This window comes from Pelodiscus sinensis, chromosome 19 (genome assembly GCF_052426305.1).
Source record: "Pelodiscus sinensis isolate ZL-2025 chromosome 19, ASM5242630v1, whole genome shotgun sequence".
Classification (NCBI taxonomy): Eukaryota; Metazoa; Chordata; order Testudines; family Trionychidae; genus Pelodiscus; species Pelodiscus sinensis.
In genome coordinates this window covers 11318184-11341023 of record NC_143070.1, presented here as the reverse complement: position 1 = coordinate 11341023, position 22840 = coordinate 11318184, and the positions used below count along the sequence as shown (strand labels likewise).

General features: G+C 53.9%; 1 protein-coding gene across 1 annotated transcript in view; it reads right to left on the bottom strand.

Moving 5' to 3' along the window:
- Nucleotides 1-2475: 2475 nt before the first annotated feature.
- Nucleotides 2476-22840, bottom strand: part of LOC149522167 (uncharacterized) — a 66424-nt gene continuing 46059 nt past the window's right edge. The window contains exons 3-4 of the mRNA XM_089771489.1: nt 2609-2715; nt 2476-2560 (exon numbers count right to left, since the gene is read on the bottom strand). Coding sequence (XP_089627615.1) covers nt 2476-2560; nt 2609-2715 — 192 coding nt within the window. The remainder of the gene's footprint in view (nt 2561-2608; nt 2716-22840) is intronic.

Sequence of the window (22840 nt, the reverse complement as noted above, 5' to 3'; positions counted from 1 at the left end):
GCAGGCTTCATATGAAAGAACTGTTTTGCACAAGAGCGCACCCACACTGCTCAAAGTACACCACAAAAGCCAAGCGCTTTGTACGAGAGAGTGTCCACACTGGCAGAACTTTCTTGCACAAAGATCTCTCCCTGGAACCACTTCAGACAGGGCAAAAGGGCACCAGGACCTTCTGGGGGAGGGGACTGGAGCTCCTCTGAGACACATGCTTAGAAGGATCTCCCTGCACAGCCATTTCTCCCCTGCTGCGTGCTGTGGGACCTCTGGTAGGGACTGACAGCTGTAGCAGTGCCTGCTGTGGTTGCCCTCTGCCTCATTGGACTCCACAGCTTGTGCCCTAGAGCCTTTGGGGACTTGTCACTTCTTTGTGCTGTGCCATGGAGCCAGAGGTGGCCCTGTGCCTGCTCTGGCCCCACACGGCCATTTTGGAGTGCCTGCAGCTGCTGCTCCATGCTGCCTCGCTGCTCCTGAACAAGCTCAATGCCAAGCTCACTCTGAACTCCCTCTCCCCGGATGTGGTGGCATCCCTGTGGCATCCCTACCTGACCACAGAGAGGCCTTACTGGAGACTGGACACCAGTACCGACTGGTGGGACTGGCTGGCCCTGGAGTGATGGGACGACCAGCAGTGGCTCCAGAACTTCAGGATGTGGAAGCAGACATTCCTGGAGCTATGTGCCTGGCTCACCCCTGCACTCCTCAGATGTACCACCCAGCTGCAGCCCACCATCCCCGTCAACAAGAGGGTTGCCATCGCCCTATGGAAGCTGGCAACCCTGGACAGCTACCACTTGGTGGCAAACCAGTTTGGGATGGGCTAGTCCACTGTGGGTGCCGTCTTGATGCAGGTAAGGCCCTCAGAGGGGTGCTGCACTTCCTGCCTGGGGGAAGGGAAGACTCCAGGCTGGGAGGAACTGGGAGGGTGAAGGAAGCCCCATCACCCGGGGCTGGTGTTGTGAGGGAGAAATGCTACACTCACTGGTGGATCCATTACTGGCCTCGGACAAAGCCCGGGAGGCATCCTGGCTTGAGGTGCAGGGTGACGGTAATGCTAAGGTCATCTCCCTTGTGCTTGGACCCAGTGGTCAGGTCACCCTCCTCCTCTAGGTCAGGAAGCTTCACCACTGAGGTGCGCAAGCTGGTATCCACCGCCAGTGAGGGCTCTTGCACCACTGTCTCGCCCAGGATGACATGCAGCTGGTTGTAGTGGGGGCAAATGTTGGCTCCTGCCCCCCTCCAGTGTCCCTTACATAGCCCAGGCATCAGAGGTCTTGTGCAAGTAGCTTAAGAACACGTGTACGGTGTAGACACTCCTCAAGTTTTTGCATAAGAATGACTGTTCTTGCGCAAACAGCCTGCAGTGTAGACGTAGCCCTAGTAGATAACTATTTCTGTTTTGGAGATGTATATAACTAATATAGTAATACCAGTACAACCCTAGTGTGGATGCATTGTTACAAGAAAAAGGTGCCTTACAATAGCATAGATTAAGCTATACATATATAAGCCCTTGAAAACCAATCTAATGTTGCCCAAACCACAGAGGTTGTGCTGCTTTAACTAAAACAGAAAGTTTTGTCTTTGGCCAAACTCTTGGGAGCACAAATGTTACTGGGTTTCCATGGGCCTTGAAAGGGGCTACATCACTCTGCTGCTTTTGGAAATCCCACTCTAAGATTGTAAAATACAAATTTTAATTATACCCAGAACCTTCTGCTTGCGAAGGTCAAAAGATAGGACTTAGGCCTGGGCAATAGAAAAAGAGACATCTTAAAGCTACTTTTTCACACGAAACTAGCGCTGGAATGTAGCCACAGCAGCACAAGGTGCTGCATGAGCAAGTCACCCCAAGAAAATGCCCATCAGAAATCCTGGTCACTGTTTCAGGGCTGTTAGGATCAGATCATTCAGGCCTGCCTCGTACAGCCTATACTTTAAGACTTTAGGTGCATTCTTACAGGGATATAAAGACAAAGAATCGAAATCATGGTCTGTCTGAGGCCTTGTTCTTAAGCAAAGGCCTTTGGCTAAGCAGCCAGGACAATCATAAGCTGGGAAACATGCAGGCACCTCCTGACACATCCCAAACCAAAACTCTGACACATCCATGCTTCAGGGTAGGGATTTTACATTTGATCGGGGTGTGACCTGGTGTGACCCGTGTGCTTCCTGTTGCTCCTCTGGAAAAAAACCCCAGAATTTAGCCAAGTTCTGAGCCTTTCCAAAATTTATCTGTCAAAGATTCCATCTACACTGAGCACGCTCCAGCCCCTCACAGCCCACATGTGTGGCTGGCCTTCTCAAGTGCATCCTCCGCCCCCAGATCCACAGAGCATGCTTCATCCCAGGACTGCAGGAGTTTCCTTAAGATTGTTGCCTTAAGACTCCAGAGGGAAGAGGAAGTCTGACTTGGAATACAAAGGAGTGAGAAAGGAGATACAGGGAGGAGGAGGTTCCAGGAGGCAGAGATTCTGGCTAGGTGCAGAGATAGAGCTGTCTGGTGATGCGGTTGTGGGGGAAAGGGGCAGGGTCAAGAAGAGGAATGGAGGCAGAGATGAACCTGAGGGAAAAACAGGGGCAGAGGGTCAATAACCACTAAAGCACTCACCTGTCCACCACCTGGTATTCTGCTGTTTTCTCTTCTAGGCCTGTCTTGAAGTAGTTCATGTCTGAGTACTCACTCGTCTGGCTCTGTCCATCTGTTTTTTCACTTCTCTGGGCGGGTATTTCAGTTTTAAGAATGCTCTATATAGATTCTGTAGACGTTTGTCTCTGTCTGGGATTGGAGGAAATCCAGTTGTATCTTGGGGCTTGGATGTAACCAATAGATTGAGAAATGTGTCTGGGATGGAAGCTGTAGGCATGAAGTTAAGTGTAGAGGTCGGTAGGTTTCCAGTATAAGGTAGTGGAAATGTATCCATCATGTAACTGTACTGTAGTGTCAAGGAAGTGGATTTCTCGTGTGGACTGGTCCAGGCTGAGGTTGATAGTGGGGTGGAAGTTGTTGAAATCCCTGTGAAATTCTTCAAGGATCTCTTTCCCGTGGGTCCATATGATGAAGATGTCATCAATATAGCGTAAGTAGAGCGAGGCGATAGAAGGCGAAAGCTGAGGAAACTGAGCTGAGCCAGATGAGTACCCAGATACGAACTACTTCAAGACAGGCCAAGAAGAGAAAGCAACAGAATTCATTGTAGGTCATCACCTACAGCCCACAACTCAAACCAATCCAATACATTATCAACAATCTACAACCTATCCTGGAAAACGACTCCTCACTCTCACAGGCCCGGGGGGACAGGCCAATCCTCATCTATAGACAATCCTCTAGCCTCAGACAAATTCTTTCCAGTAACCGCGCAGTGAGGGGGAAATCTCGCTCCCCTGGGGTACAGAGCCCCCAGAAGGGTTCGAGGCTGGAGGTCAAATCAGTGAGGCAGGAAAGAAACTTAGAAGAGAAAACTTTATGATGCATGCATGCAGGCTGTCACTTCCAAGAGTGAAGCAGCAGCCCTGACAGACAGATTCAGGTATCCTATATACAGAATGCTTAGACAGTTCAGTTGTGGATTGTTCTTCTTTAACATATCAAAGTCTCAGCAGAAGTACTCTGAGACTTCTGTTCACCCCAGGAGTGCTAGAAGTAAGTTTTTACAGTACACAAAGCCACATGAGAACTTGAGTGGAGGAGTCTACAAGGCAAACTGTGACAAAGATAAGGGTTTACATGACAAATTGTGACAGACTAGGAGTAGCCATGAATTTGAGATAGTCATTTGTAAGGGTCTTTGATTAGAGCTAATTTGATTTCTCTCTGTTACAGGGAGAGAGGCCTGGAAAACTTTTTAACCCTTACAGCAGTTTTCTTTCAGAGAGTTTTGATTTCTGCACAGTCCCCCCTTAGACACAATTGGAGTTATTTGATTTTTCTCCCACAATTCCCCCCTTTAATACTCCTATTGGAGTATTACTCAAAGTTATTCTAGACATTTTTAGGTATTCTTTTTTTTTCCTGGGATGAATTCTTATCTTAGAGGGAGGTTTTCTTTATCAGTTGGGTAAATGATCCACTGCCCATTCACCCCCAGATCTTTACCAGTGCCAATATTGCTTTTAAAACATAAGGGAAACATAAGGGAAGCATTCCCTGATGGATGTAATGCTTGAGTAAGGGAAATCCCTGAGGCAATCAGATTTTTATGCCAAATCTGCCGGTTCCCCCCCATGACTATGTACTTCTGGCACAGTGTTATCATTCTGGGCATCTACCCACTCCCGCTCTCCTGTAGAGTACTGACTACCAGTAGATCTGAATTTTAGGGGTCTGGTCCACAGGGAGGCAGGAGTTGGGATAAACTGTAATGGTAAAAGGCCTTCAGAGCCTTCTATAAGCTGTTCACATATCCAACAGTCACTTGTATCACTTGTATTGGTGAGGGACACAACCTTTTGCAGGGCTTCCCGATAAGGGTGGGGAAAGTTATATACTAAGGCTATTCTGACTACTAAAAGAAGGAAAACAATCCTTATCCTATTATAGTATCTTAAATTTCTAAAGTAGAAAGGATAATAATAATATAGTAATTATCTAGCAACTAGCAAAGCAGTCTTTTAACTAAACTTAATCAGTTAGTATTGTTTGGCTTGCCTCTGCAGGCACTCTTCGAGATTTCGTAGTCTCTTAGTTCACTCAATACTGGAATGGCTTCCCCTTTGTGAGAGCTATGGGGCGCCAGGCTCACCTGTAGGTCTTTTCTGGCACAGTCCTACCTCTCAGGTTGTACCTCGAAGCTCCTGGTGGAGGCCGGTTTGGTAACAGTCTGGTTTGAGAGTGCCACCTCGGTCCGCTGAACCTCGTCCTCAGGTGATTCCTCCAGGGAGGGGTCCTGGGTGACGGGGTCAATCAGCTCTGTTGGATCTGCAGTTCGGCGTACATGACTTGCGTGGATCCACGAGGGGCCCTCCTTCACCTTTACTGCTGTGTGGGTGATGAACAGCAATTGGAACGGTCCTTTCCACCGGGCTGTCAGGGAATTCTTTCTGCGATGTTCCTTCACGAACACGTAGTCGCCTGGTTGGATGTTGTGGCACGGTACATCAGTAGGTACTGGGAGGGCTTCCTTTACCTGCAGATGCAAGCTCTTCTAACCGTCATTTTATGTCTAGGTTTTTTTCTTTCTGTGTGGCTGCTAGCCTGTGGGCCTCCTGCAACATTAAACTGCTTACAAATCACACATGAATTAGATATTCTTGACAGCTTCTAGGTGCACGCCTAGGGCGTACCATTGTTTTGGGATTTGTGAGGCCACCCCCCTTTTGCTCATGTGTGTCATTTGATGAGACACCTGAGCAAGCTGCCGTGTGAGAGATTTTTGGGGCGACTGGGCAGCCATCAGGTGCAACCATTATCCCAGCTGGGGATAAGGAGCAGCCTGCTTTCTCCCAAAGGTTTTTCTCTGCAGGTTGAGCAGCTTGCTGTAGTTCTATCAGGTCCTGCAAAGAAACAGGGAGGGAAAGAGAGACCAGAATCTGAAAGGGAGCCAGAGGTCCATGTGCTGCTGCACGTCTGGCCGCTGCATCAGCATTCCCATTACCCAGAGAAACAGGATCAGTGGCACCTGTGTGGGCCGGGCAATGGGTAATAGAAAGGGATGTGGGTAGCTGAATAGCATCAAGGAGTTGGGAGATAAGGGGACCATGAGAGATAGCAGAGCCAGAAGGGGTAAGGAAACCTCGTTGTTTCCAAATTTGTTCTGTGGCATGACAGACAGAGAAAGCATACTTTGAGTCAGTATAAATGGCAGCAGACTGTCCGGAAGCTAAAAGGCAAGCACGAATTAAAGCGATGAGCTCAGCAGACTGAGCTGATTTGATTTCTGGAAGAGAAAAAAAACCTTTAAAACATTATTATCTGAGACCACTGCATATCCAGCCTTTAGTTTACCAACTGAATTTCTTTTACATGAGCTATCAGTATACAATACAAGAACTGCATTTTCCAGCAGTTGAGCAGACAAATCTTGGGGAGGCTTTACACAGTGCTCAAGCAATTCTTCACAGTTATGGGTATGTGCTTTACCAGTAGAGGGTAAAGGAGAAAAAGTAGCTGGGTTAAGTACATTACATCTTTGAATTACCACATTTGGGGAAGAGAGGATAACATTCTCATACAGGGTTTGTCTCTGAACAGATAGGTGCTGAGTGCGGTGTCGCTGTAAGAGCAGAGACAGCATGAGGGACCTGTAAGATAATGCTGTGGCCTAATGTGACAGGTTGGGCCTTTTTAAAGTAATTCAGCAGCAGCTGCAACAGCCTTCAGACAAAGTGGGAACCCACGGGCTACTGAGTCCAGTGTTGCAGAAAAATAAGCTACTGGACGAGGTGTGTGTCCAAGGGGTTGACAGAGAGCTCCAGCTGCAATTCCATCCTGTTCATGACAAAACAGAGTAAAAGGCTTGCTATATTTAGGTAAGCCCACTGTGCAGAAGAGTTTTAAGGGAAAGGAAAGCAGATTCACATTCTGGGGACCAGGTCACTGGGTCAGGAGCTAAGATTAAGAGTAGAATAGTAAGGGGCCTGGTGAGTCCAGAAAAGTTAGGAATCCATTGTCTGCAATATCCTGCAGTACCCAGAAATTTGTATACCTGACTTTGGTGAAAGGGTGAGGAATGAAAAAAACTTGAGATTTGCTCAGGTGTTAACTGGCGGCCATCTCCTAAAAGTAAATGTTCCAAGTACTGAACTCTTTGTTTTACAAATTGCAATTTGGCTTTGGAAGCCTTGTGACCCTTATTAGCAAGACACTTTAACACATAGGAGGTATCAGTTTTACATCTTTCCTCAGTTTCACTAGCAATTAACACATCATCAACATACTGAACTTCAGGGAAGAGAGAGAGAGTTAAGGTCAGCTTTTTTTAAAAACTGAGAAAACAGAGTAGGGCTGAGAAAACATGTCCAGGTTAATTGATGACCCTGAAAGGAAAAGGCAAAGAGAAATTGGGAATTCTTATGCACTGGAATAGAAAAGAAGGCAGAACATAAATCTATTACAGAAAACCAGGTTAGGTACTACTGGAAATCTAGGGATTACAAACTTATTAATGGCTCTTAGGTTTTCTTCAAATCTATAGATTTGCTTTTTCACAGGTAGTACAGGTGTATTACATGGTGAAGTTGTATAAACAAGTATCCCTTGTTTAAGGAGGGAGAGATTACAGGCTTAATGCCCTCTTGTGCCTCCCTAGCCAATAGATACAGGGCTACCCTTGGGAAAGGCTTGTTGTGTCTGTATGTTATTTGCACTGGTGTTGCAGAGGCTAGCAACCCCACTTCATTCACATGGGCTGCCCACAATGTCTCTGGGACTTCTGAGAGGTCCAGGAGGGGTGTATGTCCTGAGGTCTCATCAGATTCCTCTGAGAGTAGTAATGCCATCAAATTTGGAGCCTGATAGGGGGAAAGGTTAACAAATATCCCTTCCTCTCTACAGAGAAGGTTTGCACCCAATTTACACAACAAGTCACATCCCATAAGGTTTACAGGAGAACAGGGAGATAACAGGAAAGAATGTTCAGCTGACAAGGGTCCAAAGCGGGGTGGGGGTGCAGATGGCACATCTGGGGAATCAAGCTGTTTCTTTAGAGTAGCCAATTCTTGCTGCAGCTTTTCAATAGAATCTTTTTTTTGGCTAGCCATAATGCTCTGATTCTTTATTCCTCCCAGAGGCACCAATATTCCATCTGGTTAGGATGTTTTTCCTCGAGGAAAACTCTAAGATAAGCAAGCTTTTGTAAGTCAAAGTTCTAGTTGCCATTTATTCTGGGAATTCCCCTGAGTATAGCCATTCCAAATGCTCAATAATTCCTTAAGTCTCCTTAGTTTCAAACCTACAGGCAATACCTAGCTGACTGATCATCTGAGACAAGGGAGTCCCAGGCTGTGAGAAACCTTTCCCCTCAGTAGGAGACAGACTTGAGGGAGCAATCTTATCCATGTTAGCACTGTCTTGTCCAAGGACAGCGCAGGAGCCCAACAGTACTACCCTCCCCAAGGATAGTACAGGCGTCCAGCAACACTACCCTCTCCAAGGATAGTGTGGGAGTCCACACAAACTGTCAGCTTCACTCACACTCCTTATGTGCCGGGGGAAACCGCCCTTGCTTTCAGCAGCTGTGCAGTGACACTGACAGCGCTGGTGCGGCTGCGGTCCCACTCCAGACTTCACTCACTCAAAACCATGTGCTTGGACTCGCCACCAATCAGTCAGCAACAACAACAACAACAAAATCCAACCCCTATTTGGCTATACCCAGTGTTTTCGTTTTAAATTTCCCTCAAGCCTCTTAACCAAAAATTTTAAGTAAAAGATGACTCTTAGCGCCAGCCGGTCCAGCTGGTGACGAGAACAGGGAGGCGGACCGGGGGATTTTAAATGGATCCCTTACCCTCCAGATGCAGCCACCTCCATCATAATCTCACAGGCAGGGGTGGATATAGGGCAGGGCGAATGGGGCGGCCGCCCCGGGCCCCGCGCCTCAAAAAGCCCCGCGCATGCGCTGTGCCGCCACCGCGCATGCACATGGCGTCATTGCGCATGCGCCATGGCAAAGGGGGGGCCCTGCGGAATTATGCTGCCCGGGGCCCCGCAAAACAGTCATCTGCCCCTGCACACAGGAACAGTCTGCAATCAGCCCCAGTGCCATCTCTGCCCACACATCTACACAAGTGATTTCAACTGGACTCAACCACATCAGAGGCTCATTTAACTGCACCTCCACCCATGTGATCTCTGCCAGCAATGCCCCTTTGCCATGGATATTGGCCAAACTGGACAGTCTCTACAGGAAAGACTTAATGGGCACAAATCAGATATCGGACAAGGTAACACACAGAAACCTGTTGGAGAACACTCAAACATGCCCCGACACTCATTAAAGCAGTGGTCCCCAACCTTTAGAGGCTCCTGAGCGCCCGGGAGGTGGGGGCCACTCACGCGCCGGGCGCCTGGGGGCGGGGCCGTGCGTCCGGGGGCACGCCAGGGGACTGAAATGCCCTTGCACCCGGTGCCGGCATGTGCCCTAGGGCCAGGGCTGGGGCCGCCCGAGCACCTTGTGCCATAGGCCCAGGGCCGGCGCTGCCACCCAAGCCACGCGCCTGGGGCCGGCACCGGCGCCGCTCAAGCACCGCGCACCCAAGCGCCAGCATGTGCCCCGGGGCTGGGGCCGCCCGAGCGCCGCGCACCCAGCGCCGGTGCGTATCGCGTACCTGGGGCAGGCACCTCCCATGCACCGGGGGTGGGGCCAGCCCAGGTTGTCAGCGGGCGCACACAAATGCCCCGGCGGGCGCCATGGCGCCCACGGGCACCGCGTTGGGGACCACTGCATTAAAGGATCTCCGAGTCATCGTGTTGTTTAAGGCTAATTCCATAAGCCAATACCCAGGGAAGCCTTAGAACGTAACTTCATTCACAACTTTGGGACCCATCACATTTGGGACCCATCATGTTGCCTGGCTAGCACACTGCCTTCCGCATCCTAATGACTTAACCAACCAAACAATGGGCACTTAAGAACAATTTGTACCTTCTCTGTCAGCTTCTTGTAAAATTAGCATTCTAATTGACTATTTTTTCCCCTTCCTTCCTCCCCCCACATTCCCTATTTATTTTGGAACTGGACCTTTATTAACTCCATTCATCTGAAGAAGTGGGTTGCGTCCATGAAAACTCACGACACCCCTGTACATGTACTGTTGGTTTTTTAATGTGCTGCTAGACCAGTGTTTCTCAGCCTTTTTTTAAATAAAGTACCCTTTTTTTAAAACACAAAGGCTGCGTCTACACTGGCCACTTATTCCGGAAAATCAGCCGCTTTTCCGGAATAACTTGCTAGCTGTCTACATGGGCCCCTTGAATTTCCGGAAAAGCACTGACGATCTACTGTAAGAAATCAGCCGCTTTTCTGGAAATACTATGCTGCTCCCGTTCGGGCAAAAGTTCTTTTTCCGGAAAACTGTTCCAGAAAAGGGCCAGTGTAGACAGCACAGTAGTGTTTTCCGCAAAAAAGTCCCGATCATGAAAATGATTATCGGGGCTTTTTTGCGGAAAAGCGTGTCTACATTGGCACGGACGCTTTTCCGGAAAAAGTGCTTTTTCAGAAAAGCATCCTGCCAATGTAGATGCGCTTTTTCTGGAAATACTTATAACGGAAAACTGTTCCATTTTAAGCATTTCCGGAAAATCATGCCAGTGTAGACCTAGCCAAAAATTATAAGTACCCCCAGTACCTACAGTTTTCAGACACACAAACATATTTTCTACCATTGCAACAAATGTGTTTAAACAACTTAATCATAGCTGGGTAGGTGATGAAATTTTTGGGTATAAAAATACAAAAATAGTAAAGCTCTGTAAAACTAGAAACAAAAATTCAGTTTTCTCCAAATTTCAGTTGTGTTGACGTACCCCCCAGACTTCTCTCGAGTACCTCAAGGGTCCTCGTACCACTGCTAGAGAAACACTGTGCTAGCCTATTTCTTGGTTTTGAAGGTTTTCCAGTTACAAACTATTTTGACTGCCCTATGGAGCTCCTTGGAAGTTAGGAAATGGAAGGTTAAGCGAGGCAATGCAATCTTCATTTAGCCCCCTTCGACACAAGTAGTTACATGATTATGGTCTGTTTTTTCAGATAGGATCCCTGCCTCACTCAAACCATGGCATGGAACATGCTCTGGAGATGAATCAGGGTTGCATAGGTGAATAGAAGCCGTTTTCAGTGGCAGAGGTCCAGGGACTATAGCAGGGGTGGGGAAACTAAGATTCAAGGGCCAGATGTGGCCCCCGGCTTGCTTGGATCTGGCCCCTAAGGCTCGGGCTCCCTCCCCCCGACATTGGGGAGCTTGCACTAGTGCTCCAGACCCCTGGCCACCTCCTCTGTGGGGCTGGACACACAAGATCTACTAGCCCTGGGCCTCTTAGGTTCTTGAGTGTGAGGGGAATGTGAGGAGTGTCCTTCTGCTTCTCAGTTGGAGGCCACATCAGTGCGGGTTTGGTTTCTTTTGGCTTCTCACTTGTGTGCGGCCCCCGACTGACTTTTCTGTGGGTCAGTGGCCCCCCACATTAAAAAGGTTCCCACCCCTGGACTACAGCATGTGCAGTGGGTGAATGTAGGGCTGGGGGAGGAAAGACACCAGCCCTATCCCAGCTCTGCCCCTTCTGCTCAGATCCCACCTCCCATAGGAGCCAAGCTGCTCCCCCTCCCCCTGCCCACAGCACCACGCGGAGGTGGAACGGCACACGCCCCCAGCCTCCCTGGCCCCAGAGCACAGGGATGGCAAGGGCGAGGGCCAGCAACACCCTACTCCCAGCATGCCTACAGTAGGTGTTTGGGGGCAGCGTGTGGGCGGGGCCATGCCTGGTGATTGGGACTACCAGAAGAGAAAGGACAATCTTGTGGTTAAGCTGAATGACATCCTAGAGAATGAGATTCTACCCTGCCTCTGCCACCGAGCTCCTGGGCATCGGTGGGCAAGTCACTTAAAGCAAAACATTCATCAGGGGCCTCGCATCCTGTGCTCCGCGTTTTGTGTGTGCTGCAGGTGAGACCCTGACCTGGGACCAGATGTGTAGCAGGTGCTGAGCACTCTGCTGCAGATGAAATCAGCTGGGGCTGTGGTTTGAAGTTATAAAATCGCTTCATCCTCTGGAAAAGCAGGGCCTGGGAGTACTTATAATCAGATGAAGTGGGTCTTGGCCCACGAAAGCTTATGCTCCTACACTTCAGTTAGTCTATAAGGTGCCACAGGACTCCTCGTCGCTTCTGCACCTTAGTTCCCCATCTATAAAATGGGGATAATCGGCTAGTCCTGGTAGCCATTGATGGGCCTGTCTTCCAGGATGGTTTTGCACAGAATGGATGTGGGACAGGGCAAGAGTTACTCTAGGCAAGTAGGGTTGCCAGGTGTCCAGTAAAAAAAACAGAAAATATTTTCTGTTTGTCTCAGATGGAAGGTTGCTTGGGACATTCTTCCTCTGATGAGTCTGGTGGGGGAGGCAGGGAATGTGATTTTTTTTTTTTTTTTGCTCAACAACTTTGAGTCCCTTGGGGGTTTTTTTGTTTTGTTTTGTTTTGTTTTGTTTTTTGCTCAACCAATTTTTTCCCCTCCACGTTCAGTATTTTTTGTAAGCAAGCCTATATGTAAGTATCGCAGGCTACTGGTACCTTCCAGCTGCTGTAAAACTTTTCTGATAATAAGATTCTTCCCACGTCAGTTCCTGAACACCACAAAATACTTCTAACTTAGCTGTCATGTTACTTGATTTTGAGGAGAGCAACCAGATCACTGCTGCACCCATGGGGGGGGGGGGGTTGCCCCAAAAGTGGTACAAAGGGGCCATGTAAGGTGTCGAATAGAAGCTTACTGTCTGCTGATTCTATATATGCTATTCATGTAATTGTATAATGTCTGTGTGAAGTTATAAGCATGTACTTTGTATGAGTATTGAATGTTTCTCTGTATGTGGTTGAGCAATGGGCAGAGCTCGGCCTATGGACATGCTAATTAGCGAGGCTCTGTAGAACAATAGCCCTCACTAGGCCAAGGACACACCTAAGGGCCAGCAGCAGGGAACACAGGGATAGGCTGCTGGCCAGGTGACCTGCTGCAGCCAAGAAGAGACCAGGAAGGAGGTATAAATATGCTATGTGGCCGACTCCATCTTGGTACTCAGCTCAGCCCCAGAGGCAGCAGTGCAGAGATCGAAGAGCTGGAAAGAACTGTGGACCCATCCTGGCATATGATGTGCACCAAGGGCTTTTAAGCCAGCAGCTATAACATCTCTGCTGCGAGCCTGTATCGAGAACTGGGAGATTTGATGCATGTAACGTATGATACTTTAACAACCTTACTATCCTGCTTTTCTTTCTTGTAGTAATAAACCTTTAGATGTTAGATTCTAAAGGATTGGCTCAGCGTGATTTGTGGGTAAGGTCCAGAGGGTAAATTGACCGGGGATCTGTGGCTGGTTTCTGGGAACCGGACAGAACTTGTTCGGGGTAGGTGGGATTGGGCTCTAAAACCCCTCGCTTGTGTATGAGGCCCGGGGCCATCTGGGGCACGGATATTGCTGGAGTGTCAGAGGGGTTTTGTTCATGAGGCTTCAGGCAGGCAGCTGAAGTGTTCTGTGGGACTGGTTTGTGGCCTGTTTGGGAAGGTCTCCAGCTGTAAGGAGCCCCGGATTTGAGCACTTCGCCTTGAGTGGATGCCCTCAGCTGTGCCCAGACCTGACCCGCTCCGCCACACTAGCTCATTTCTAATGGCTGATAGGTCAAGGACTGAGACATCCCTCTGCCTTGTCCATCCTGTCTGGGTCATGCCATAAACACACTGAGCAGTGATTGTCTGGCACAGCAGCAGTGACGTCTAGTGGCCAGACAGGGTAAGCATTGTTGGCTACAGAGTTTTGTACTGAATTGCATTTCATGTTTCTGTATCTCACAGGTGTGAAGCATTGTATAACACACATTTCCATAGGGGTGTATGTATTTCTATGCTCTGTAAGGAATAAGATATCGAATCACAGAACACTAGGACGGGAAGGGATCTCGAGAGGTCATCGAATCCAGTCCCCTGCCCTCACGACAGGATCCAGTATCATCTAGACCAGTGTTTCTTAAACTTTTTTTATAAAGTACCCCTTTAAAAAGATTATAAGTACCCGCCAGTACCTACAGTTTTCAGACACACACAAAAATGTTCTACCATTGCAACACGTTTGTTCAAAAACTTAATCGTAGCTGAGCGGGCGATGAATTTTTTTATAGTATCCACGCTAGGGCTTCAACACGTCCCGCTAACAATTCCCTCCTCCCCACACCTTGTTACAGTGGCCTAATGTCTCAGGTGTTGGGGGAGGGGCAACTTTTACTGATCCTCGAATGGACTTGTCTGGCCTGGCACTCTGCGAAGGACGGACAAGCTGGGTGGGGCCGAGGGAGCAGCCCCTGGGGCATTACTGCCCAGCCCGCTCGGCCCCAGACCCAGCTGCCATTCAGTGGGGCCCAGGGGAACCCCTCAAACACCCAGAGGGGCCAGCCAGGGCCAGGTCATCAGCCTTGCAGGGGAGGGGTGGGGGTGGCAGTGACATCACAAAGGCCTGTGGCAGAACCTCAGCCTATTGGGGGACAGGGATGACCTCACAGAGAGACTCTGACAACAGCCACTCAGGACAGAGGCGCAAGGCCGGGGCAAGCTCAGAGATTCCCGCGGTTTGGCAGCAGCGCGGCCCCTTCCCAGGGTCTCTGCGGGGCCAGGATGGAGAATTGGGACCGAGGGGCGGGGGCAGGAGGAGCCTCGTCGGCGTTTTCTACTTCCCTGCGGCCGGCAGTGCCGGACCCGGAGAGACGGTCGGAGCCTCAGAGAGGTTTGGAGCCTGCTCAGTTTGGTTCCCCTTTGCCCCCTCCCCTCCCTCTGTCTCGCCTTCTTCTGCGTCTTCCCCCCTTTCCCTGCCCCACCAAGCAGGGTGGGTGGGTGTTGGAGGGTTGCGGCGGTCGGAGGCCTCACTCAGAGCTGAGCTGGCAGAGTGCTGGGAGCCGGAGGTGACCTGGCCCGTCCTTTCGGACATCTGTTGAGCCCTCTCCCCTCCCCCTGCTGCCTCCGAGCTTCCAGTCTGGCTGCTGATTGGTCGAGTGGGTGGTTATTGACAGGGGAGACTCGCGGCCTTTTGTTCTCTTTAAAACTGTTCTCGGTGAGTCGTTATTAATAGTTCCCAGCCATGCTGGAAGGGCCTAACACGTGGGGCTCTGCAGGGGTCTGTTCTGGGACGGTTCTGTTCAATCCTCATCAGTGATTGAGATCTTGGCATGGAGAGGGTGCTTATTAAGTTTGCAGATGATACGAAGCTGGGCGGGGTGGCAAGTGCTTTGGAGGAAGGGTCAGAATTCAAAGTGATCTGGACAAACTGGAAAAATGGTCTGAGGTAAATAGGATGAAGTTTAATAAAGAGAAATGCAAAGTGCTCCACTTCGGAAGGGACAATCCACGTCACACACACAGAACGGGAAGTGACTCTCTAGGAAGGAGTCCTGCAGAAAGCGATCTAGGGGTCAGAGTGGACCACAAGCTAAATAGGAGTCACAAGTGTGACACTTGCAAAAAAAAGCAACCATGATTCTGGGAGGCACTAACAGGAGTGTGGTGAGCAAGACAGGAGAAGTCGTTCTTCCGCTCTGCTCTGCGCTGCTTAGGCCTCACTTGGAGTCGTGTCTCCAGCTCTGGGCACCATGTTTCAGGAATGAATTGAAGAAATTGGAGAAGGCCTGGAGAAGAGCAACAAAAATGTGGAACAGTTTAGAAAACATGAGAGTGAAAGAACTGGGCTTGTTTAGTCTGGAAAGGAGAAGACTGAGAGGGGACATGAGAGCGGTTTTCACATACCCAAAAGGGTGTCACAAGGAGGAGGGAGACAAACTGTTCTCCTTGGCCTCTGAGGACAGGACAAGGAGCAATGGGCTGAAACTGCAGCAAGGGAGGTTTAGGTTGGACATTTGGAAAATGTTTCTGCCTGTTGGGAAAACTTCCTGTCAGTGTTGTGAAACACTGGAACAAATTGCCTGGGGAGGTTGCGGAATCTCCATCACTGGGGATATTTCAGAGCAGGTTGCACAGACACCTGTCAGGGATGATCTAGACGGAGCTGGGTCCTGCCGTGAGGGCAGGGAACTGGACTTGGTGGCTTCTCAATGTCCCTTCCCATTCTACTGTTCTGTGATTCACAGACCAGACGGATCAGTCCCAGACCAGCAGGGCTGGCGGGGGAGGTGTGTGTGTGTCGGCAGGAGGGGGAGTGATCAAGCTGTTTCTCTACCTACCTATCTCTGGGCAGTTCCCGAGTCTCTCTAAGGGCCAGGGCTGCTCACACACTTGCTGGCGGTGCCCATGAGCAGTGGTTGGGCTGTGGCTGGTTGTACAGCTCTGGGCTCTGATTGTCCAAGTGTCCCAAGGTGCTGGCTGGGGGCAGGACACCAGCCGTGTGGGGGGAGGGGACGGTGATGCCACAAAGGCCTGGGGGGGAAGGAGCTGGGGGGGGGCTGAGTTCATGGAGATTCCCTGACATCAGCTGCAAGGCAGGGCAGCCTCAGAAATATCCCCCCCTCCCCAGCCCTTTCTGGCTGTGTGGGAGCCCCCCAAAGAGGTGGGGCTGGAATTGCTCTGAGACCGACCCTTTGGGGGTGACCTGGGCCAGCCCTTGGGACGTCCCCTGAGACCTCTCGGCCGCCCCCTCTCCCAGTCTCACTGCTGATTGGCTGAGCAGGGGGCCATGGAGAGGGAGGAGGTTTCCCAGCGGTGACCCCGGCTCCTCTTCCTTTGCAGGCTCCGCACGGCGGGGTCTGGCCTCGGGCCGGCCCTGCGGGGGGACCTGCGGGCAGAGCCCCACACGGGCGCGCAGACAGCGGGGAGGTGAGCATGGGCGAGCAGGGGGAGGCTGTTTTCCTTTAGCACTGGGGGTGGGGGTGGGAAAGGGGAGACTGGGGACCCTTGGTCAGGGCTGTGTTGGGCCCTTCCTCCTTCAGGGGCAGGGTTGGGAGATGGGAGTTGAAATCAGGCCTGGCTGGCTCTGGGAACAGGAGCCTCAAATCCCATCCCCTCCCCCTCACAACTCCCCCCTCCCCCGCTATGGGATCCATCCACATTGACCTAGCCTGGAGAGACAAGGCCCTTCCCAAGAGCCAGGCCCCAGGGATCCGACTCGCTCCCCTGAGCACCAGGGCCCAGCCCCGGGGATGGGGATAGGGGCTCCTTGGCACAGGCTGGGCACGGGTCTATTGACCTGCCCCCCCCTCTCCCCCCAGATCCTGCATCGCGCCCAGAGTGTCCCAAGGGAGCCAAGGCCCCAGGGAGCAGCAGAGCCCGGTTGTAATTGCCCCCCCGCACCCGGCATGGGAGGTGAGTGACCTCTGAGCCTCTCTGGCCCCGGGGTGAGCAGGTGGCTCCCACAGGCCGCAGGGCGGCAGCGGCAGGGCTGTGGGCTGGGAGTGACCCCTGGGGAGGACAGAGTCAGAGCCGGGCCTGAGCCAGACTTGGGCCCAGCTCATCTTCTCCTGGCTCAGGGGAGACCCGGGGACGATAAGGTTCCTTTCTGGCCATGGGCCCCTCCTTGTCCCCTGGTAGGGTTAGCAGATGGGTTTGAAAAACCTCCCAGACACACATGATCTCAGAACAGGAAGGGGGGACTGGCTGGGAGGGGAGTGAGGCTGGGATGGGGCTGGGGGAACGGGGCTGGTGCGGGGAGATCGGGGGTGGGGGAGACCGGCCAGCGGGAAGCAGGGCTGGATGGGAGGAGGTCGCGAGGAGCAGGGCTGATGGTGGGGGAGAACTGGGAGCGGGGAGGGGGGGAAGGGACCAGCCGGCGGGAAGCAGGGGCCTAGCCGGGATGGAGTTGGGGGGAGCGGGTCTGGCCAAGGGAGGAGCGGCCAGTGAGGAAGGGGCTGGCCTGGGCGCATGCAGATCCTGGGGGCGCTGCCTGTCCCGCGCACGGTCCCGGTGAAAGACGAGCGAGTCCGGCCCCAGGATTCCCTCTCTCCCCGGACCCCCCCCCCCGCTGTGTAGCTACGTGCTGCCTGGCTGGTACTGCCCAGTCCAAACCCTGCAAAACCAGCTGGGGGTGCAAGTCCCCATGGGGGGCCCTGCCCACCGCCCTTCGCCCCAGGAGATGGGGGGCCCATTAGCTCCTCTCCCCAGTGGCTCCAGCAGGGGGACGTGGGGAGGGAGGCTCCTGACCCAGGGGGGTTGGGAGCAGAACACTGATGGGCCCCGTCTCCTCCCTTCCATCCCAGCTCAGCACAGCCCCTAGTAGGGAGCTCGGGGCCCAGCTGGGACGGTCCCTCGGGGGCCCAGCCGAGGACACCGGCCGGCCGGCCAGGGAGGGGCCTGACCCCTCTGCCCACTGCTGCTGGGCCAGAGGTGAGGGACCCCGCTGGGCAATGGGCCGCTAGAGCAGACACCGGCAGATGCCAGGCCGGGGGCCCTGTGGAAATGACCCGCCCAGGCTCCCACCTGCAATGGGAGTAGGGTTACCAGGTGAGTAAAAAAAATATTGGACACACTTGATCTCAGATGAGGGTGGGGGGCCAGGCCGGGAGGGAGGCAGGGCTGGCCGGGCGAGGGACGGGGGTTGGGGCGGCCAGTGGGAAGCAGGCCTGACGGGGGGGGAGAGGGGAACAGGTGAGGGACAGCGGGACTGGATGGGGGCCCAGCCGGAAAACCAGAAAGTCCCGACATTGCTCGTGCCCGGTGAGTTCTGACTGTTCTCACCGGGCAGAGGGCACAAAAACTGGACTGTCTGGTCGAACACTGGACACCTGGGACCCTGAATGGGAGCCCTGGGGCAGCCGGATGCTGTGGGGGAACAGCTGGCATGGGGGGGGGAGGCGGTAGCAGCTCCTGCAGTGATAGGCCAGAGGGGTCTGGCCCTGGGGGCCCTAGAGAGGCGCCGCCCAGGGCCAAGCCCCCACTGCCCCCTGGGTCCCGGGCCCCACATATGACAGGCCCTTGCTGTCTTGGGACAGGAGGAGCCCGGCCACAGGGATGCACCAGCTCCCCCTCCCCCAGCTTGGCTCCAGGGCCAGTGTTGCCTGCCGGGAAGGAGCTGCCAGCGGGAGTAGGAGCATCAGTCGGAGCTTTTCCTGCTCACGCCGGGACTGGAGCCACAGACCCGACCCGGCCCTGGACCGGGCACCAGGGGAGAAGGAGGAGCTGCCCCTCCCCCCCGCGGGGGATAGAACCTCCCCTCCCCCATCTCCTGTCCCTGGACAGGGACCTGCACAGCCCAGTGAGTCAGGGCCAGCTTATGGACTGTAGCCATTGGGCTGCACAGCCCTGACTAAAGGGGCAAGGTACCGACACTGGCCATTGGGCCACACTGGTTGGACTAAAGGGGCAAGAAACTGACCTTGGCCATTGGGCCAAACTTCCCTTAGAAAAGGGGCAATGTACTGACACTGGCCATTGGGCCACACTGCCCTTAGAAAAGGGGCAAGGTACTGACTCTGGCCATTGGGCCAAACTTCCCTTAGAAAAGGGGCAATGTACTGACTCTGGCCATTGGGCCAAACTTCCCTTAGAAAAGGGGCAATGTACTGACTCTGGCCATTGGGCCATACTTCCCTTAGAAAAGGGGCAATGTACTGACACTGGCCATTGGGCCACACTGCCCTTAGAAAAGGGGCAATGTACTGACTCTGGCCATTGGGCCACACTGCCCTTAGAAAAGGGGCAATGTACTGACTCTGGCCATTGGGCCACACTGCCCTGAGAAAAGGGGCAATGTACTGACACTGGCCATTGGGCCACACTGCCCTTAGAAAAGGGGCAATTACTGACTCTGGCCATTGGGCCACACTGCCCTTAGAAAAGGGGCAATTACTGACTCTGGCCATTGGGCCAAACTGCCCTGAGAAAAGGGGCCAGTACAGACTCTACCCACTAGGCCGCTCTGCCCTAAGGCAAGCTCTGCCAGAGGGAAGCTGGGAGCCTGCAGGCTTTGTGGCGGGAGAAGCTGCCGTCCCCTCGGAACCAGGTGCGGGCTGCACCCAGCGACCCAACAGAGACGATTCCAGCCCAGAGACGGGGAGTGTCACGGCGCAGACTGAAGACTGAACAACCCACCCAGCAGCCAGGACCAGGCGAGGTCACACACAGGACCAGGGCAGCGGAGGAGGAAACCGGCCGGCCAGGGCAGAGAGGGACCTGCTGAACCTCGGGGATCTGCTGAACCTAGAACAGACGAAGGGGCTTCCCCGTCGCACCGCTTCCCCCAGACCCGAGCTCGGGCTGCCGGTGCCCTTCAGCCAGGACGCCGGGCACAGAAGCCCCAGCAACCGCGGCGCCTCGCAGCCCTGCCCTGGGCGTCGGAGGCCTGGCCAGGCCCTTCCCAGGGAGACTCCCATCCAGTGCAGATCCCTACGGCGGGGGTGGGGAACCCCCTGAAGGTCGGGGCTCTACCCTGCGTTGGGGGCCCACGCTGGGGAGGGGAGGGGGGCTGTTTCTCACTTGTGTGCAGCCCCCCATAGATTTTTCTGTGGGTCAGTGGCCTCGACCCAGCAAAGGTTCCCCACCCCCGCTCTGTGAGGGGTAAAGGTCCCTGGGAACCTGACTAGGGCCCCACCCATTTCACAGCCAGGAGACATGCAACGGGGGGAGAGGAGGGGATGGGGGAATGGCGAGGGGAGTCTGAGCTCCCCATGTGGCGAGGGGCCTGGGGCGTCAGCTGCTCCCTGACCTGGCTGGGATGGGACAGGAGTTGTCCTGCCCCAACACGGGCACTCGTGGAGGGGGCAGATCAGAGCCACCCTGAGGGGCAGGGAGAAGTGAGGGTGGGACGGCTCTAGCTCTGCCCCACAGGATGCTGGGAAGTGAAATTGGCACTCCTGGGACGCCCCCACCCCCATTGCACACAATCCTAGTTTGGGCCAGGACCCAGCCGGTCAGAGAGCTGGGAAATTTCCCACGGAAGCCCCCGGGAGTGTGCCAGGGAGCAGCGTGGACACAGTCTGGCTGTGAAATGGGCGAGGTTGCAGGGGGACGCGATGGGGCCCTAGTTCCGGCGTATTCCCTGGAAGTTGTGGGAAAGGGTCTGCCAGAGACTCCTGGCCCTGTTGGTCTCCAGGGTCATTGGGGAATCCCCTAGTGCAGCCTTTCTCCAGCTGGGGCTCCCCACCCAAAAGGGGGTCCCAGGGCCAGTGGAGGGGGCTCGCGAGCAGGGTCACTGGCCGCCTGGGTTTTCCCAGCCATGACCTCGTCTTCAGGCCGCAAATCTTCCTCTGGGCAGATGTTTGGAAATATTAAAAACTGTCGGATTTCTCCCGGCTTTCCCAGCTGAGTGGCTGGAGAGCAGCGGCTACTGTCTGGCCATCCGGTTTGGGGGCAGCCCCATTGACAGCAGCAGCACAGGAGGAAGGGAGGCCTGGTCCGGTGTTGCCACCCTTCCTTCTGCACTGCTGCTGGCGGGGGGGCTGCCTTGCCATCTGGGTGGCTGCAGAGCAGCGGCCCCTGGCAGGTCACCCAGCTCAAAAGTCAGCGCCACCACCAGCTGCAGCGCAGAGGGAAGGGGGCAGTGCTGCAGGGTGTGGGGCTGCCTTCTGAGCTGGATGGCTGGAGAGCAGTGGCTGCTGGCCAGGGGCCCAGCTTAGACGATGGCGTCCCTGCCAGCAGCAGCACAGAAGCAGGGTGGCTCCGTGTTGTGTCACTCCTACTTCTGCACCACTGCTGGCGGTGGCCCTGTCTTCCGAGCTGGGCGCCCCAGGAGCAGCCACGACTCTGGTCACCCGCTCGGCCGTCAGTGCTGCCCCAAGAGCGGTGCAGCAGGAAGTGCAGGAGGGGCGGGATTGCAGCACTTCCTTCAGCACCGCGGCGGGTGTCAGCCCTGCCTCCCAAACCGGGTGACCAGAGAGTGGGTGCCACGGGCCAGGGGCTACCTCAGAGGGCAGCACCGGCGCCAGCAGCAGCACAAACTAGGGGTGTCAACGTGTGTAGCTGGCTACACGATTAACCAATACGTCTGGGCTTATTGGTTAATCCTGTCGCCTCCACACACCCCTCCCCCGGCTGCCTCAGGAACAGAAGCAGCAAGAGGGGGGGAAGGTGGGAGCTGGTGTCTGCGGGGATCCAGCTATTAAGCTGCCTCCCTATGAGCACCAGATCCCATGGAGCTGCCTGGCCCGCACCATGGGCTGCTGCCTCTCATAGAGATGCAGCAACACGGAGGGTGAGGGAGTCAGGCAGGAGCTGGTGCACACGGGAAGCAGCTTTTAAGACAGCTCCCCATGTGTATCAGCTCCTATGGGACCACGTCTCACCCATCCCCCTCCACTGCTGCCTCCCTATCAGCGTGGGGGCAGGGCAGACATGAGATGAGATGTTCGGGGAACTATCTTCTAAGCCGGCTCTCCACACAGGCCAGCTCCATGGAGCCCCCTTTCCTCCCTCGCTGTCTCACATTGAGGCGAGGGGGATGGGGGGTTGCTCGAGGGGAGCTGACTTAAAATCTAGTTCTCCGTGAGCACCAGTTCTGCGGAGCTGCCTGCTCCTGCCTCTCACACTCCAGAGGAGGCTGCTGCAGAGCAGCCTCTGTCCGGGGCTGGCACAAGCTCTAGTCGCACAGAGGCTGCTGTGTGGGATGCCGGTGCAGCCCCTCATTGCTGACTCAGGCACCAGGGACTATCGAATAATCGTGGAATTGCTACAGTTTGATGCAGTGACATGATTGTTTAGTGACTCCCTGTCTGACATCCCTAGCAAACAGGGAGGGGGGCCCTGGACGGTGCTCCCCTCGTCCTTCTCTGCCATCGCTGGCAACAGCGCCGCCACTCCCGCCGGGCAGCTGGACAATCCGTGCTGTCTCCGGTAACAGTGCAGAAGGCAGGTGGGCTGCTGCAGCTTTGCCTCCCTGCCTTCCGCGCCGCTGCTGCTGGGTAAGGATGTTAAATAACGATTCATGGACAAGTTGAGGAGTCGATGGAATTTCCATTGGCTACTCGACTAGTCGATGGGCACTTTCTGCACTTTGAACTGGACAAGGGCCCCAGCAGGGCCTCCTGTGCACTTCAAAACGGGAAATCCGTGTGCAGCCCGGGGCCAGCAGGAAGTTCCACTGACTCGGCTTTAGGAGGGTCCTTCCGCTTTGAAAGGCTCAGGATCCTGGAGGCTCTTGTGCATTTCTGAGTGGAAGCACCTGCATGGAGCCTGGAGTCAGTGGGGGACTCAGACCACTGGGAACCCGAAAGTCCATGCGGCGCTGCTCCTTCGGAGAACCCCCTTTTCAACCCTTTTGCCATGAGTAGGC